The 17123-nt window shown below is 40.0% G+C and overlaps 1 protein-coding gene across 1 annotated transcript in view; it reads right to left on the bottom strand.

Moving 5' to 3' along the window:
- Positions 1 to 17123, bottom strand: part of Cd96 (CD96 molecule) — a 91645-nt gene that overhangs the window by 16233 nt on the left and 58289 nt on the right. The window contains exon 10 of the mRNA XM_047565059.1: positions 2380 to 2448. Within this exon, the coding sequence (XP_047421015.1) occupies positions 2380 to 2448 (69 nt within the window). The remainder of the gene's footprint in view (positions 1 to 2379; positions 2449 to 17123) is intronic.

The raw sequence follows: 17123 nt of genomic DNA on the forward strand, positions 1-17123 counted from the left end.
ATTTTCTCCCAGATTAGAGCTTGCTGGGTTTTTTGTTTGTTTTTGCTTTTGTTTTTGTGTTGTACCAGGGATTGAACCCAGGGTTGCTTAACCACTGAGCCACATCCCCAGCCTTTTTAAACATTTTATTTAGAGACAGGTTCTGGCTGAGTTGCTTAGGGCCTCTCTGAGTTGCTGAGACTGGCTTTGAACTTGAGATCCTCCTGCCTCAGCCTCCTGAGTGGTTGGGCTTATAGGCGTGTACCACCATGTCCGGCTAGAGCTTGCTTTTTAAACTTTCAGATAACTTTTGATGAAGCTGAGCATAATGGTGCACATTTATAATCTTGGCTACTTGGGAGGCAGAGGCAGCCAAGTTAGAGGCCAGTTTGAGGCCAGCCTGGGAAACAAATAAGATTGTCTTAAAACCAATTTAAAAAAAAAAGGTCTTGATATGTAGTTCAATGGCAGAACAGTTGCCAGCATGAGCAAGGCCCTGGTTTCAATCCCTAGTACTAACTATATATATATATATATATATATATATATTTTTTTTTTTTTTTTTTTTTTTTTTTTTTTTTTTTGACAAACCTGGGTTTCTCAAAGCTATTTTGACTCTGCAATCTTTTATGAGGTTAGTCCTTTGTGTCTCTTCATTAAGTCCTTCTGTACTCTAGAGCCAGGAAGAAGTTCTTCTTTATTTTATTACATGTTTTAATGTTTTTCTTTGGACATAAATATCTTCAATTCCGTGCAGTTTATTTTTATGTAGTGTGCATTTTAATGCTTTTTAGCATCCTTTGGCTGGACAATCCCCTCTTTTCATAGCTAATTTGCCATGCCGTCTTTGACACAACATCTAAATTCTGTTTAAATGTGAATGTTCACCCTTATGAATGCTGCCCTCTCGTTCCTTATAGCTGGGCACTGAGTTCACAGGTATCTGTTATGCTATTAACATATTTTTAAAGAGAAATATCTTAAATTATAAAGGGTCCTGCATTGACTAATGATTTAAGTGTGTAATGAATTAAAGATCATGATTAACCCAAATCTATGAGCACAGGGTCCATCAAAGCGATAAAATAAATAACTAATGCTACAAAGAGTAGTGTTATACATGCTCCTTTGCTCTCCTTGTTTCCTAAGGACAAATTCCCAGCAGTGGAATGACTGAGCCAGGAAGTCTGAAAGACTTCTAAAGGTTTCAGATGTACAGCTTAAGTGCTCTCCAAGAGGACGCACGCACCTACTCTCTGTGCAAGTCAATTGGCGTTCTGCACCTGAGGCATCAGGTGTCCTATCTCCTCTTTGCTCCAGCCACCTTCCCTTACACTTCCCCACTATATGATCTTTGTTGTACACCACTAAGAGGCAGTATATTTCCTTCTCAGGCTCTGTCAGTACCTGCTAAGTTAGCTCCTGCAGACCTGCTGCTAGTTGGCTGCATTAATAGTACCAATGAAACCGCTTCCAGACCTCGGACTGGGCTCCCTCCTTTCATTCTTATTGGCGATGTGCACTCTTTGGTCAGTTTGCTCTTTCCTCCCGAACACTCAGAGCTTGCTCTGTCAGCCTCACTTGTGTCACTGCACTGCTGGGTCTTCTCTGTATCCTTTATTACTGTTTGTCTCTCCCCTGCAGAAGGTGGAGCTTAGATCTGTTTTGTTCACTGGTATATTCCCAGAATCTACAACAAAGCTTTAAACATGATAGAGACTTTGTAAATATTTGCAAATATGATTATGAACAAAGCCTGTAGTAGTTGTTTAATATATGTGTCGGATGATTGGAAGAGGTCTACAGGATTCCAAGGGACTCATGGTTATAGTCAATGTTTTTTGGTGTCTATCCCACTGGAGGTTGAGAAGTAGTTAAAGTCTTGGAAAGTTACACTGGAATTTCTGGCTGAAAGACAAAGTTATTTTCAGAAATCAACTTTTTAATAAAGCTACACTCTAACTTTGCTTTGATGTGCTGAATTTTTAATCTATGTGACTTTGGGGAAATCCAAAATTGAAAATGTGCCTCTCTATGCAGAAACACTAGCTGTTATTAAGTAGAAGCTCTGTAGTTTATGTTTAATGCCAACTTGTTACTGATTTGCTTTCTTTTTCTGTTCTCGTCACCGACTCAGATCACTGGGAGTACTGTGACGATGACTTTAATATTGCCTTAAAATCCTCGAGGAATAAAGGATTCAACACAATAGCAAATCATCAACACTTATTTTTAACATTTCAGGAATTGTCACATCAATAGTCACTGCAGAGTAACTCAAAAGGAGCCAAAATATCAACATCAAATGAAAACTACAGACTTTTGTCCAAACTCAGCATTATAGAAGCTGTCGTGAAACGTGTGTTGTCTTGGAGGCATACATAGCCTTGCTGTACTCACTTTGAGGGATGGCGTGTGGCGTTGATGCACTCACATCCCCGGGGGTCACTGAAGGTGCAGCTGGATATCCTATTTTGAAAACAAAATTCCCAAGTTCTTACAGGTATTTGCATCCACATGTTTAACCATGCCGGTAGATTTAACAGGAGCAGAAAGTATTGGAATTGGAAAGAATCTTAGTAAATAACACAGTCTAATTGCCTCATTTTATAAATAATGAAACTGAATGCAAAAGAGTGTGTGCTTGTGGTTATATGATCACTATTCAACATCATTTCTTTGCTATTAACCCAGTTATCCTAAGCACAAATGTATTATGTTTATACTTCCAAAATATATTGCTTCAGTAGCCACTGTGTGCCCAGACTACTCAATATGCTGGGGATCTGGCAATAGAAAATGAAACTATGGTTCCTGTCCTCATGAAACTTTCTTTACAGTGAATTTTCATAATAATACATAATATTTTCACATACTAAATATGGTTTCATATTTACTTCCATTTTTGGTTTTCAAATTCACCTCCATCTTTAAAATCCATCATTTTTTATTGTCTTCTTTCTTGTCTTCCCAGAGAAATGAGAATGGTTCCTATTTACTTTAAAATATCTCTAGAGATGAAGAAGCAAGGTAGATTAAAGAGAAAGAAAACTACCAACCACTATTGAACTCATATTTATGTCTGCTTGAAAGACAAATTTTTAAATGTCTTATATATGTGTATTTCTCTTTTGTTCCAAAACATATTTAAGGTGGTTTACTTAAATATGCTTTATAAACAGACAAAAACAGTGACTAAAAAGGAAAGACAACAGAACTATCATTAGAAAAATATGTTGAGTCTGCTGAAACCTGAGTGTGGATAGTATACAAAATGTGATTCTTTATTTTTTGGAGGACGGAGGGAGGTTATTACCAGGGATTGAGTCCAAGGGTGCTCTACCATTGAGCTACATCCCCTGCCCTTTACATTTTTTATTTTGAGATGGGGTCTTGCTAATTTGCTGAGGGTCTCACTAAGTTATGGAGTTGGGCCTCAAATTTGCAATCCTCCCACTTCAGCCTCTTGAGTTGCTGGGATTAGAGGTATGTGCCACCACCCACCTAGCTAAATTGCAATTCTTGATGTCCTTCCTTTTGGTTTATGTAGTCCCACATTTGGTCTGAACTTTCTAGTAAAAAATGCTAAGAATAAAAGTATATGTTATATAATTGATGGACACCATAAAGTAAGTAAATTTTTCAGGAGAAACTATTATTCTATCTATTGTAATTTAAAATTTTTTCTGTGTCCTTATAAAAATGCTACATAATATGTATAATATCCATAACTATCCCTTTATAGTGTTGCATTCCAGCTTCTCAAGTTCCTCAGTTGGGGGTAAGTACATGCTTTATGAGAACATGGGTAATGAAACCTCTGGAAACAATATGTCTATAGTAAATAAATAAATTGACCTTGCAGTATTTGCATCTACAAGTAGTTCATAACCAGAGATGATCATAATAGTTACTTCTGTGATGCAGCCTGCCAATGAACTTCAAAGAGAAACTTACTGCACCATGGCTTCAGGAAAACAGTCAAACATGAGGAGATGTGTTAGGGACTGCCTTCGGAGATGTTGCATGGGAATATAAATGGGCAGGCAACATAAGCATCCCCCCCCCCAAAAAAAAAAAAAAAACATTTTAAGGCAAGAAATGCATAACTTCATTTATCCAGCAAATACTTGCTGAATGCCTATTTTGTGCCAGCACTGGGGATAAAGTGAAGAGCAAGAGAAACTTCACTCAACCTCATGGAGTTTACAGTTTAGTGAGAATAAAGGTCAAAGTGGCAGACCACTGGCTGAATGCCAAACCTATTCCTCCTCCTGCTGCAGAGAAACTATGTTTCCTAGCCTACCAGGCCCTTAAATATTGCCTTGAACTGAGTCCCAATCAATGGAATGTGATGGGGGTGATGCCTATCATTTCAAGACCTGGCCCATGAAATCTGCAAATGATCGTTTTTGTTTTTGTTTGTTTGTTTGCTTGTTTGGTACCAGAGATTGAACTCAGGGGCACTAGACCACTGAGTCACATCACCAGTCCTATTTTGTGTTTTATTTAGAGAGAGGGTCTCACTGAATTGCTAAGCAACTCACTTTTGCCGAGGTTGACTTTGAACTCGCAATCCTCCTGCCTTAGCATTTCGAGCCACTGGGATTACAGGTGTGCACCACCATACCTGGCCAAATGATCCTTCTTGATCTTTCCTTGTGTATTATGCAGATTTTATAAAGGTGACTGAGGAGTTACAAGTTAAGGATGACAGAGCTATCAGCAGCCCGTGTTCTTGAATGATTGTGGAACGGAGCACCCAGCCGCTGCTTGGCCCCTCATTGGCTACTGCCCTAAGGATAAATGAACTCATACTAGGGTAAATGAACAAAGCAAACTGGCACTGTAGTTCGTTTCCCTTTTCTTAACTGATGGTGGAAACAACTGCAGTGCAAGGCAATAAGTGCTATGGTACAGAAATTCATTGCATTGTGGGAATACAGAGAAGGGGAACATAACAGGGATGTGGAGCTCAAGGGAGGGCTTTCTGGAGGAGGTGATGTATCACCCAGGCCTGATGGAAGCTGGAAGTGAGGGAAAGGGAGAGCGTCAGCAAAGAGAGGACACAAGAAACAAGATTAACAGTGGGAATAAGAGAGGTGAAAAAATACTGAAGTCACGCAAAATGTTGGAGCTACTCTCTATGAAGTAAAGGATGAGTGAGGATGAGAAGGAAGAAGCAGCTCTACTCCTCATTCTGATACAGGACATGATATTCAGCTGGTCCTTACAAGATGTAATCTGAGGGTGAGTCAAGGTGGCCTGGACCCCATTGAAGGCCATAGGGATGAAGACAGGATAGGTTTAAGGGGCATTTAAAATGTAGACTTGCTGGGCGCTGTGGTGCACACCTGTAATCCCAGCAGCTCGGGAGGGTAGGCAGCAGGATCCCAAGTTCAAAACCTGCCTTAGCGACTTAGAGAGGCCTAAGCAACTCAGCAAGACCCTGAACTAAAATTAAATAAAGAATTACAAAGGGTTGGGATGTGGTTCAGTGGGTAAGTGCCCCTGAGTTTGATCCCTGGTACCAAAATATGAATAAATAAATGAATAAAAAATAAATTAATAAATAATAAATAAAACATAGCCTCAACAGGGCTTTCTGAATGATTGGGTAAAGGAAATAGGGTGAGATAAGTGAAAATGAATCTCAGTTTCCTGGCTTGGATAGCATTTCAGATCATGGTTTCATTAGCTGAAAAAATAAGCAGAGGAGAGACAGTTTTGGAATTTGCCAGAGGGCACACAGGTGAATTCAGTTTTGAATAGATTGATTTTGAGAGCATATGAAACATTCCATTCTAGCAGAAGTTTGACCATGTGAGCTAGAATCGTAGGAGTTAAAAATGCAAATCCAAATTTGTAAAACATCAGCGTGAAGACCATAACCAATGTAGCTGAGCACTAGGGAGGATGGTCTAGAGACATTCCATATAAGAGACTGTCAGAAGGAAAGGAGTATGTTTGTAGGGGGAGCCAGAGATGCTGGAAGAAAGCTAGAGATAGGTAGTTTACAGAAGCCAAAGTGACTGAGGGTTTCCAAATGCAGAACAAGCCAGTCCAGTTTAACAAATATTTTTCAGTGAACTCTGATGCTAGAAGTTGGGTCTGTGGAGTCAAATACTGCCAAGAAGAGATTTTCAGATAGCTCTTGACTGCTAGGAATCATTATTAGGCCCATCAACCTTCACAGAGCCTAAGAGACAGATATGCAAACCACTTGAACGTTTGTGTAAGCAACGTAGCTTAGCCATTCAAAGCATGGATTCGAACCAGACTCCCTGGTTCGAATCCTGGCTTGTGAGTTGAATGTTAATTAGAAGTATGATTGTGGGAAAGTTATTAACCTTTTTCTCTTCCTCAAATTCCTCACTTGTGAAATAGCACTTTACTAGTAGGGTGATGGTGATGATTAAAAGAATCATACTTATAAAGTACTTAGAAGAGCACCTGGAAGGAGACAAATGTGGAAAGGTGTATCTTAGAAGCAGATCATCTGCAGTTTATCTCAGGTGTAGAACCAGCATTAGGATAGCAGTGTATCCTAACAACTGAAATCTCCTAAACCTGTTCATCAATTGTCCCATTTCCCTCTCTTTCCATGAGAAGGTTGGCTTCAGGTCTTGAATGCCTCCTTGCTTAGGCTGTCCCATGTCAACAGCTTCATTTCAAAGACTGTGCCAGAAAAGGGTTAATTGCCGGGAATGAAGAGAGTGACAATTTGCTGAGGCATTAGCTTTAGGAGCGGGTAGTAGCTTCTCGATGGCAGAATCAACTATGGTTCTCCTCTTTCACCTCACTGAGCCCCCAGGAGCAGATTCCTCTTCAGTAATTGTAACTTTTAGGTCACAAGCTCCTACCACTCATCAAAGGCTCTATTGCTAGAACACATAAACAAGACTGCCTACCTAAAGGCTGTGTGATGTATTTGTAGATGAAGCCCGGTTTGCCTTGAACTGAGCATTGGAAACACTTTCCTGGTCACTACAGAATTGCTCTTACAGCAAAGAGCAGTGACATTTTTTCATGGCTCACACAGAATAACAGTCAATGGCCCAGATGCTGAGAGAGGTGGGCATTGCTGTGCTCAGCCACACCCTCTAGAGGAAGGTCTAGGTAGTGTCAGACTTAAGAGCAGCTGTGCTTACCGAGGGCTGATTTGCTATAAACTTAGGAAATACAGAATGCATTTGAATTTTATTTCTCTCATTGAGATGGTTTCATCTTGTTCCTCTCTACAGCAAGTTCTCTAGTTACTTCTTTTTAAAATTTTGTATTGTTATATATTTTTAAAGACATCCTACATCCCTTTTGGGATAAGGTTTTAAAAATACATGAAAGACAAAGAAGGACTAGCCATAAATAATCTATACATAGTATGATGTGCTCTTTCTAACTAATAGACAAATATAGTTCTTTCTTCCTCCCTATAGACAAATATTGTTCTTTTCTCTTGCTGCGCCCCACCCAGTACTGATCTCCAAAAGTATTTTCTGAGAGCCTTAGTGAATGCAAAGGCCTGGTTTTATCAGTGGTGATGCAATCACAATGGTCATAAGGAAGATAAAGAATGAGGAAACAAACAGCAGAAAGTTTTGAAATTGTTTGTGAACTACACTGCCATTCCTAGAAATCACGGTCTAATATGTGACTATAATTTGAGACTGTATCTCTTACCCACTATCAGTGACATTTTCCTGTTGCCCACACTGGGTGCTGGCATTGGATAGTGCCATGTGATTTAACTCTGGCAGGAATCACTGGAATCCTGAGGACTTTGGACTGGGAACTTCATTTATTCAAAATGACTCAATGTTCTCTTCTGGCGGTCAGAGAACAATGTGACCTAAATCCTCCCTGAGGTTTACTGTGCAGGGTGGGGTGGGTTCAATAGCTTGATTATTTCATCTAATGGGTTGTTTAGGCACCATGCTGGGGAGGACCATGTGGAGGCCAAAGCTCAGGCACGCGCACCGCCTGTGTTCCTGTGTTTGTACCAGACTTTGACCTCTGTACCCTGACAGGTAAGGATGTGGAAATTGTTGAGGGCTGAGAACAAAAGGATCAATGATACCTAATCACTATTCCCAAGGAGCATAGTGTATTTCAGTCTTATTGGTCTTCTGGTGAATGTTTTCTAGCCTTGGCCTGAGGATCTGTATTAACTTGCAAAGGTTATTAGGAGTCCCCATTCATCATGTAGAAATTCATTTAGGAAAAACTCTCTGGTTTCCTGATAGATTAAGTCCATTCCCCTTCCTGCCACTTTTCCCATCATGGTTCAAGGTTAAGGTCCCTTCACAATCTGTGACCAGACCTCTACCGATCTACGCATGGTCATCTCTTGCTACTCCCTGCCTACATTCATCTATTTGTTCAACCAACATTTGGGAGCCAGTATCTTCCAGGCATTAGACTTGGCACTGTGGATATTGCTCCCCTGCAGTTTAAGTTCATGGAGGAGATGGACATCAATTAGAGAATCAAGTAAACCAATTCACACATGAGAACACGTGAGTCCCTGAGGAATGCAGTGGGAGAATGGGGTCAGGCAAGGGGTGGTGGAAGCACTCAGGCAGAGGATACAGCAAGTGTCAAGGCCCTGCAGTTCTCACACACTGTGGGTTCTCACATACTGTCCGGCACCTGTCCCTTCCAGGGATGGATCTCTACAAGCCCCCAGGAGTGTTTTTTTTCTGTGCATTGAACTGAACTGGGTGTGAGACTGTAGGGTGATACCTGTCACTCTGCCGTCTTCAACATCTGCAGCAACAGGGGAGCAGGAGAGCACCATGGCACACTGGTGACAGCAACAATACTTATTTCTTAGGGTTTTCGGTTTGGTTTAGTTTGTTAAAAAAAAAAAAAAAAAAACACTTCATAAAACTGTAACTATAGGAGACTATCTGTCCATGTCTTATTATTAAGTGGCACATTTTAAAAGAATTTTATTTGCATTCCTCTTAGCTAAATTTTTTCAGGTTTCATATTGGTCATATTCCTCAGCATGTGAATGAGACAGCTTGCTTTGTGTCTGTTCTGATTCAAGGCTGAGTTTGTACTTCACAATAAAGGAAAGCCTCTTCAATATTCAGTAGATTCTACATTATGATGTACTATGTGGGCAAAAAATACACCAAACCCAGTGATAGAAAGTTGCTTGCTTTGTTTTCTGGTTGTTTATTTCTTCTTCATTGTGAATGTTTATTGTAGTTAAATCTAGCAAGTAACCAGACATACACCATAATGACCCTTGTTTCCTGGAAAGAAGGGGTTTAGAAATAAACACTGCTTCATATAAAATGTCTTGTTTATACGAGTTCAGAAACTGCCATGAGGATATATGAGGTTTGAAACCTTCTTAGTCTGTTTCTATTTTAACCCTTTGAAACACTTCTCACTAAAATTAAAAACCTTTTCTTCACATTGTCACTGGAGATTCAATTAAGTCAGAAGACAGCACCCCTCATTCTGAGTTGAATGGAGAAGACAAGAGCATGTTCTCCAGGAGCGAGTTCTGGATGGTACCCCACAATGTCTCAAGCAGAGTGGAGCTTTTTGACCCATTTCCCTCTGTCCATCTTCCCAGTAATCAACCACCTAATACTAGACTAGGGAAAGTTAAGGAAATGCTGAAGATCTCGTGGCTGACTAACTTCTGGGAAGTTCAGAAATGTTTTCCAAGTAACTTAAATTTTAAGGATAATTTAATGTGAAACTATTTTGTGCCAAATAAGTGATAGGTGAGCAGTTAGTATAAGGGATAAGTGGAGCATAAAGGTAAATGTTTAAAACATTTGCTTTGGTCATTGTCCCCCCCCAAGGTTTTGATTTGCTTTGAGATTAGTTTTGCTTGCCAGATTCTTCTTTAGATGGTGGCATTCCTTCTCAGACTGGATCCAGTGGGTCTGTGACTCGTGGTTGCTCATTCTGCATTTTCACTATGTGAACTAGATAATATCACTTCCATTTTTTAAAATTAAGAAGCAGAAGTAGAGAGGTGAAATGGCCCCAGGTGACAGAGTTAGTAGGAGGCAGAGATAGCACCGACACTAAAGACTATATTCATTCCACTGTGGCAACCTTGAAAAGCAGAGCCAACCTTGCCACAGCAGCATGGTCAGAACCACAGCCTAGCCCGCTTAGGCCGTTTTCTTAGGGGGGCTTCCTTCCCTTTTCCCATATTCTTCCTTTGTGAACATCTTCCTCCTTATTACTTAAAGAAATCCTTCATTCAAAATACATTTACTGAGTTATTGATATTTATCAATAACCAAGTGTTATTACTGTTCTAAGTCAGTAGTCAAATCAGAGAAACAATAACAAAAATATGGCTCTCATTGGATTTACCTTCTTCTCATGGGAGGAACAAAACAAGTAATTATAAAGTTATTTAACAAGTAAATTATAAAGAATGTTAAAAGATGCTATGGAGAAAATTACAGATAGGAACAGGGAAAGGGAGACTAGGGGGTGGATGCAATTTTAAATAAAGTGGTCAAGGAGAGCCTCATTAAGAAGGTGACATTTGAACAAAACTTTTGTGGAAGAATTTTCTAGGTTTAGGGACAAGTGAAAAGACCCCACAATGGGAGCAACCTGGCGTGTTGGAGGAATAGCAAGAAGGCTGATTAGGCTGCAGCAAAGTAAGCTCAGGGGAAACCACCGCCACATCATGTCTGCTTCCTTTTTACTAAATTTCTTTTAATTGTGCATTTTAAGGGATAATGCTGAACAGAATTTTCAAATGGAATTCCTTGTACCTTCATTTCAGATGTGTTCTCAAGGGTTAAGAACCATAGAACAGGGCAAGCTCAGCTCCACGTTGAAAGCAGAGTTCTAGCCACCTACATGTGAGGCAGGTTGCCGTGCCTTCTCTCAACTCTGGTCCTCTATCAACCTCAAAGCTGCATAAGGTGTGGAAGCAGCCTTGGAGAGTGTTATCAGGATCCTTTCCATCTGGCTTCCACCATAGAGGAGAAGAAGAATCTGCTCCCTCACTCATGACCAAGTAGAATGCAATTTCAAAAGAATCACTAGGAGCACTTGGCCTGTGTGTTCCGGATTTTTGAACAATGGGTATTGGTGCCTGACTCAGAAAGCAGAGGTTATGTTAGGAGTTCATGGCTGGCAGCTCTGAAGGGCAAAGAGAAGGGACAGGGCCACCCTGGGGAAGAGCAGCACTTCTCCCAAACAGGAGGAAAAGATGTATATTTTCCCAGACACTCTAGGATGCCCTGAAAAGAATCTCCTGCAGGAAGAACACGTACAAGAACAAAGAAACTTCCAAGAGGAACTGCAGGGGGCTGTAGGGAGTTCAGAGTTTGCAGGAAAGAGAAGCAGAAGACTGGAAGAAAGGTGCGGCCTGCTCCAAGAAGAAACAGCCATTACAACAGAGACAGGGATCTCTGAGAAATCTGCCGAAGTGTCCGTGACTGAAGATGGCCATTTTCATTCAGTCACCTACTTCTGATTATAGCCAGCCTGTCAAGGGGGTCTTTTCTCACTTCTCTGCTCTTCTCCCCATCCCATCTGGTCCCCATCCCCAAAGTGGCCCTAGTCAGTAACCAAGAGTGGAGGAGAGACTGGAGCCAGGCCAGGGAATCACCAAGATGTCTCCTCTCTCCCCATCTTGCACAGACAGAAAACACACAATCTGGTGCATGCCAGTCTTCTGAAGCTGAGGCACACCCACACTTGGGAGTAGGGACAGGACAGACGTTCTGGTCTGAATTAACTTTTGCAAGTTTTAACATTGCATTTGATGAGACTTTTTAATTATTGACATAAGTCTGTTCTTGTGGCTGAAATGGACCAGACAACATTTATTATGCAAAAATCACTAAAAAAGCCAAGTAATATATTTGAGATTTCTTTCAGAGGCCCCCCGCCCCAATTATTTAATAGCACTCATGTGGACAGGGAATGATGGAGAAAAATAAAATTAGTTTTGCTCTCTAGTCCAGCTTATGTAATCAACCAAATACAAAGATAAAAGTGATTTATAAGTACAATTTGAGTGATCTGACTAGTTAGTCCCTGTTATCTAAGGCTTTGTCAGGTTCCTATGTAAAACCAAATCTGGAAATTTAATGTTTTTCAAATAGTGTCTTTACTTGGCCTTCCAATGTATCACTGCAGCATTGATCAGCATCACATAGCCTCAGATCTCCTATCTTGTCTCCATGATACATGTGGTTCCCTTGCTGCCCAAAGGGCCTTTACAAACAGTGATGGAGTTAACTAGAGAATTGCACTTAGAGATATAGTCCAATAACTACATCTAAGCAGATTCAAATCAGCCCCATCAATTATGGTGGTCAGGATGAGTTGGATGCTAGCCACAGCCCAGGGTGAAGGAGACATGTGATATGAGTTCTAATCTCAGCACAAGACCATTCACATGAGGAAAGCTGATTGGATGGGATATATCTGACCAAATAGGTAAGAGGAACACATATTGCTGGATTACTGGCCTAAAAGGGGTTTCAAGACTCCCTTGAATGGAAATGACAGTGAGCAAGATGTGTTACATTTGCAGATACTCAGTAATTATTGAATAAATTGAAAAAGTGATCACCTGATAGCTTCTCCCAGAGGTACCTCACTCCCAATGGGGAAAACTTTGGGTAATTTATTTGACCTCATTTGTAAGGTTGGGATAATAGTTGTGTTTTGGGAAGGTTTAAATGAGACAATATATTTATTAGTTTAGAACAATTCCAGGCATATTGGAGCACTTCAGCAAATATTAATGTTATTGCTTAGCAATGTAACATAGTCATGGCAGTGGGTAAAATTTTTAAGAAAATTTCTAAGAAAAAACTGGAAGGTAATTGTATGATAGTATTCTAAAACCCTTTTAATTTTTTGCCATATTTAGGCAAACAACCCTGTTCAGTCTTCTGTGGAAGTATTCTCCATTTCTGTATATGCCCATTCTAGCTCAGACTATCATCAATTTAAGTTGATTTTGATAAGGATCATTTGGCCTCCTTGCTCCCTGCTCTTACACTGTTACTTATCATAAACATACCTTCTGTTTTCCTTTTACCCTCATACTAAAAAGAGTTATGTTCAGATCACAACCCAAATCCATAGCCTACTAAGCTCACCTTCACCTGGCTCCACCTCACCTAGTCACCTTACAGACCTCTCCCCAAGTACCATGAGCATTCCTTCTTCTAGTCTTCTCAGGTCTTACATTCCTTTGATTTTATGTTTTTGCTTAAGATGATAATTTGCTATCTTTATTCCATCAGAATTCATATTTCCTTCCAGACCCCCAATGCAGACTTCCCTGATTACCTTCCCCTACTGTAACTCTGATGCCCCCACAACCCCAACCCTCATTCTGGGGATCAAGGATACTATGAGGACCAGATAAGTTACTGAATAAAACAGCTTTAGTATCCAAATCAGTATCATTCATTGGGCTATGTACAGACATAAAAATTGTATACAGAGCCAAAGGATCTGTGACTTGGTGGGCAGAGAAATGGAAAGTCAGGCGAGAGTCACATGGGATTGTAAGCTGTGTGCAATAAGGGACCTGCCTGTCTTGTTTACTGCTAATCCAGCATTTCAAGAATCCCTGGTGTATTGTAGGCACTCATATCTATTTATCAGATGAATAAATGTCTTGAACGATTGCCCACATCAGGGTTGGCATTTGTGTGTCCTGTGGTCTTAGGTAAGATTACTTGTAGCCAATTCATAGCCAGTATATTGAAAGGCACAAGGATATCTCCTCTGGGCAAGGAAAGCACTATTGCCCCACCTGCATTTGCCTGGTATTTTAGATTGTTCCTTGTGGGCTTGTCTCACTCACCACTGAGCTTGTCAGTCTCTTATCTTTTCCTAGAACAGAGCTGAGAATGTGACTGGGATTCAGCAAACACTAATTAGCTCTGGTTGAATTGAGCTAGGTTTCCCCAGGTAATTCTTACAGTTTGTTATGAGTTATAAAAGTTCTCCTGTAGTTAAAGAATATTGCTTCCATGACCTTCTATATTTGTTTTAAAAAATCCATTCGCTGAGTGAAAAAGAATAAGAATTATATGCTTGCAGCCAGACACATAGCTTAGTAATTATGCCTGAATTGTATAGTTCATCGCATCTCAGAATTTAAAGTGAATCTGTTGCCTTTTGAAGTTGATTTTCCACAACATGCTCCATCTTGCTTCTTTTCTTAAAAGAACATGCAAAGATGACTCCTACCAGCTTCACAGGCAGCGAGTCATCAAGCCATCATGTGCTTTTACATTACCCTCCAGGTTGCCAAGATTAAATATGGGTTTTTCTAAAGAATTCAGTGATTATTCCAAGAAGATAAGTTTTATTTAGATATAATCAGCGACTAATTTAACATGTTTTCTTGACATATAAAAATCAGGCAGACTCATTCCAAACATAATTTGTTGCTACCGCCTTGACAGAGGTTTAGATTTGATCTTATAAAGTCGAAGATAGCTGATTTAATTATACTTGAACCTGGATGTAGAATAGGTTTCTCATCCTTGGCATTACTGACATTTTGGACCAGACAACTGTGTTATGAGGGCTGTCCTGTCCTGTGTTATATGATGTTTAACAAATCCTTGGCCTCTACACACTAGATGCTGGTAACGCTTTGCACTCTCCTCGTGAGAACAAAAAATGTCTCTTGACACTGCCAAAATTCCTCTGAGGAGGGGCAAAATTGAAAACTGCTGATCCTAAATACTGTCAGGTTCATTGGGATGGTATCATACTTTCCAAAAGTCTGACTCTTCAGAAACTTCCCAATTGCCTCATATTAGGGTTATAGTAGATTGGGTAGCATTTTTCCTTGTTTTATTTTTTTAACCAATGTATTTATATTTTGTGCTTTCTTCCCTTTCTAATACTGGACCTATATTAAATTGTAAGCTCTTTAAGCAGAGCTGTGCTTACTCCTGCTTTGAATTTCTTCCCAGAAGTAAGAATGGTGTTTTGTCTGCTATAAGTACTGAACATGTGCTGACAAAACTCATAGAAAATTCAACAGGATGAAATTCATGTCTGCATTCAGCTAGCAGAATGTAAATGCCAGTCTTTTGTGTTTGTGTTTTATTCACTGCTGTATTTCCAGCACCTAGAAGACTACCTGATATTAGGAAGTGCTCAATAAATATTCAGTGAATGAATCAGATCATGTTATGGATCTGGAGTGTCCCACAATGGTTCATGTGTTGAAGGTTTGACTTCCAATGTAGCAATGTTCCTTGGTGGGGTTTTGGAGAAGTGATTGAATCATGAGGGCTCTCACCTCATCAGTGGATTAATCAGCTAAATGGAATACTGGGAGAGAGGAGCATGGTTGGAGGAAATAGGTCATGAAGGGATGCCCTGAAAGGGTATTTCTTGTCCCTGGTCCCCTCTTCTCTCTTTCTTTATCTGTTTCCTGGTGTGATAACTAGAAAGTTTGGTGCTCCTTTTTCAGAATACAGTACTTAGCCTTATATGTAAAATTACTGATGATATAAGAAAGTCAACTAAAAAGAAAATAGAACAAATATGATCACCAGCAGTTAACACCTGAGTGTGATGGATTCACAGTCCCATTGAAAAACTGGGAGATAAGGGAGAAGGGGCTGGCCTAATAACACAAACTTCCTAAGTGCCAAAATGCACTCAACCCCAGAAAAACCTTTCCACCACAAGAGAACAAAGGGAGGCATGGACCTTTAGTTTAGTTAGGCCTATTTCTTTAACTAATCCAATAAGAAACAGCAAAACCTAGACAAAATTTGGGAAGATTGTGCATCCCATACTCAGCCAATGAAGAACTAGGGAAGGGACATTATGCCCCAGGGGATGAAATACTGATTGTGTGATGGGCTGACAGAACTGGCTCCATGAGAATGTTATAGGCCAGACTATAAGGGAAATGACTAAACAGACTCCATTTTGCTCTGAGATCCCATGTTCTGAAGTTTCTCCCGTGGGAACACTCCACCTCTGTACCCATCATCAGTTACTTAGTGTGACATGTTTAATAATACAAAATGACAATCCTTGTGTAATAAAAAATTACTCTCTTTTGATCCCTATTTCTCCTAACCAATGTACCATGTAAATGGTAATTGTGTGGTTATTAGTAACCATTCTTTAGTTTGTACCTAGGTGACCCACTTCCCCCTCTGTTGATGATCTCATGATGTTAGTTTGTAATTTCAATTCATAGCAACAGACACTTATGATTGATGTGATTTTTGGTATAAGAACCCCTACAACCCTGTGGTCAGGGTTGTTCTCCCAATAGCCATTTTTTTGGGGCATTGTGTGAGTCACCTGCCTGGCTTAATGAAGACTCTCAAATTTAGACTTCTCAGTGGTGATCGGTCTGTTCTTAAGTTGCGCCCCATAACAATTGTAACTACTCTGGATTGTGCCGGCTCCTCTAGACATCCAATCTTGCAATACTGTCATTAAAAGGTCTTGCTTTTTACTGTACCTTGTGTCCCTGAGCCCATTATTTGGCTTTGGGCAGTGAGTGTGTTTCTCACACTGGCTGCCATGGTCTGAGCTGCTTCCGTTGCTGCACCCTTCTGCTGTGATGTTCTGCCTCACCTCACACCCAAAGCGATGCAGGTGCTAATCATGGATGGAAGTCTCTGAAACTGTGAGCCAAGATAAACTTTTCCTTTTTTCAGTTGTTTATGTCAAGTTTTTTGGTCACAGTAATGAAAAAACACATATTGCTTTCTAAAAATAATGTTTAATGAGTTTCCACTCCATTTCCTAAAGGAGAATATTCAGAATCTTTAACTAAGGTTCAAAGTTCTCTTTATTCTGCATTTTCCAATCTTCATCCTTTCTTCCTTGATACACAATCTCACCTCTTTGACCCAAGCTTATCTACTGCTATTTACACAAATGACCATGAATGTTTTTGCCAATGCACAAGTGCTAGCTTCATTTTCTCTGTTTAAATGTTCTTTCAAGCTCTCCATCAAGTCAAGTAAATACAATACACACTTCAAAGGTCAATTTACTTCATTTCTTTTAGGAAACATTTTCTGACACAAACCCATAAGGACCTTTCCTAATGCAAAATCTGACACTTCATGCACCTCTGCATGGATGTTTTAATTTTATAAGGTATGCCACCTTTCATT

The sequence above is a fragment of the Sciurus carolinensis genome, chromosome 9, assembly GCF_902686445.1.
Source record: "Sciurus carolinensis chromosome 9, mSciCar1.2, whole genome shotgun sequence".
Classification (NCBI taxonomy): domain Eukaryota; kingdom Metazoa; phylum Chordata; class Mammalia; order Rodentia; family Sciuridae; genus Sciurus; species Sciurus carolinensis.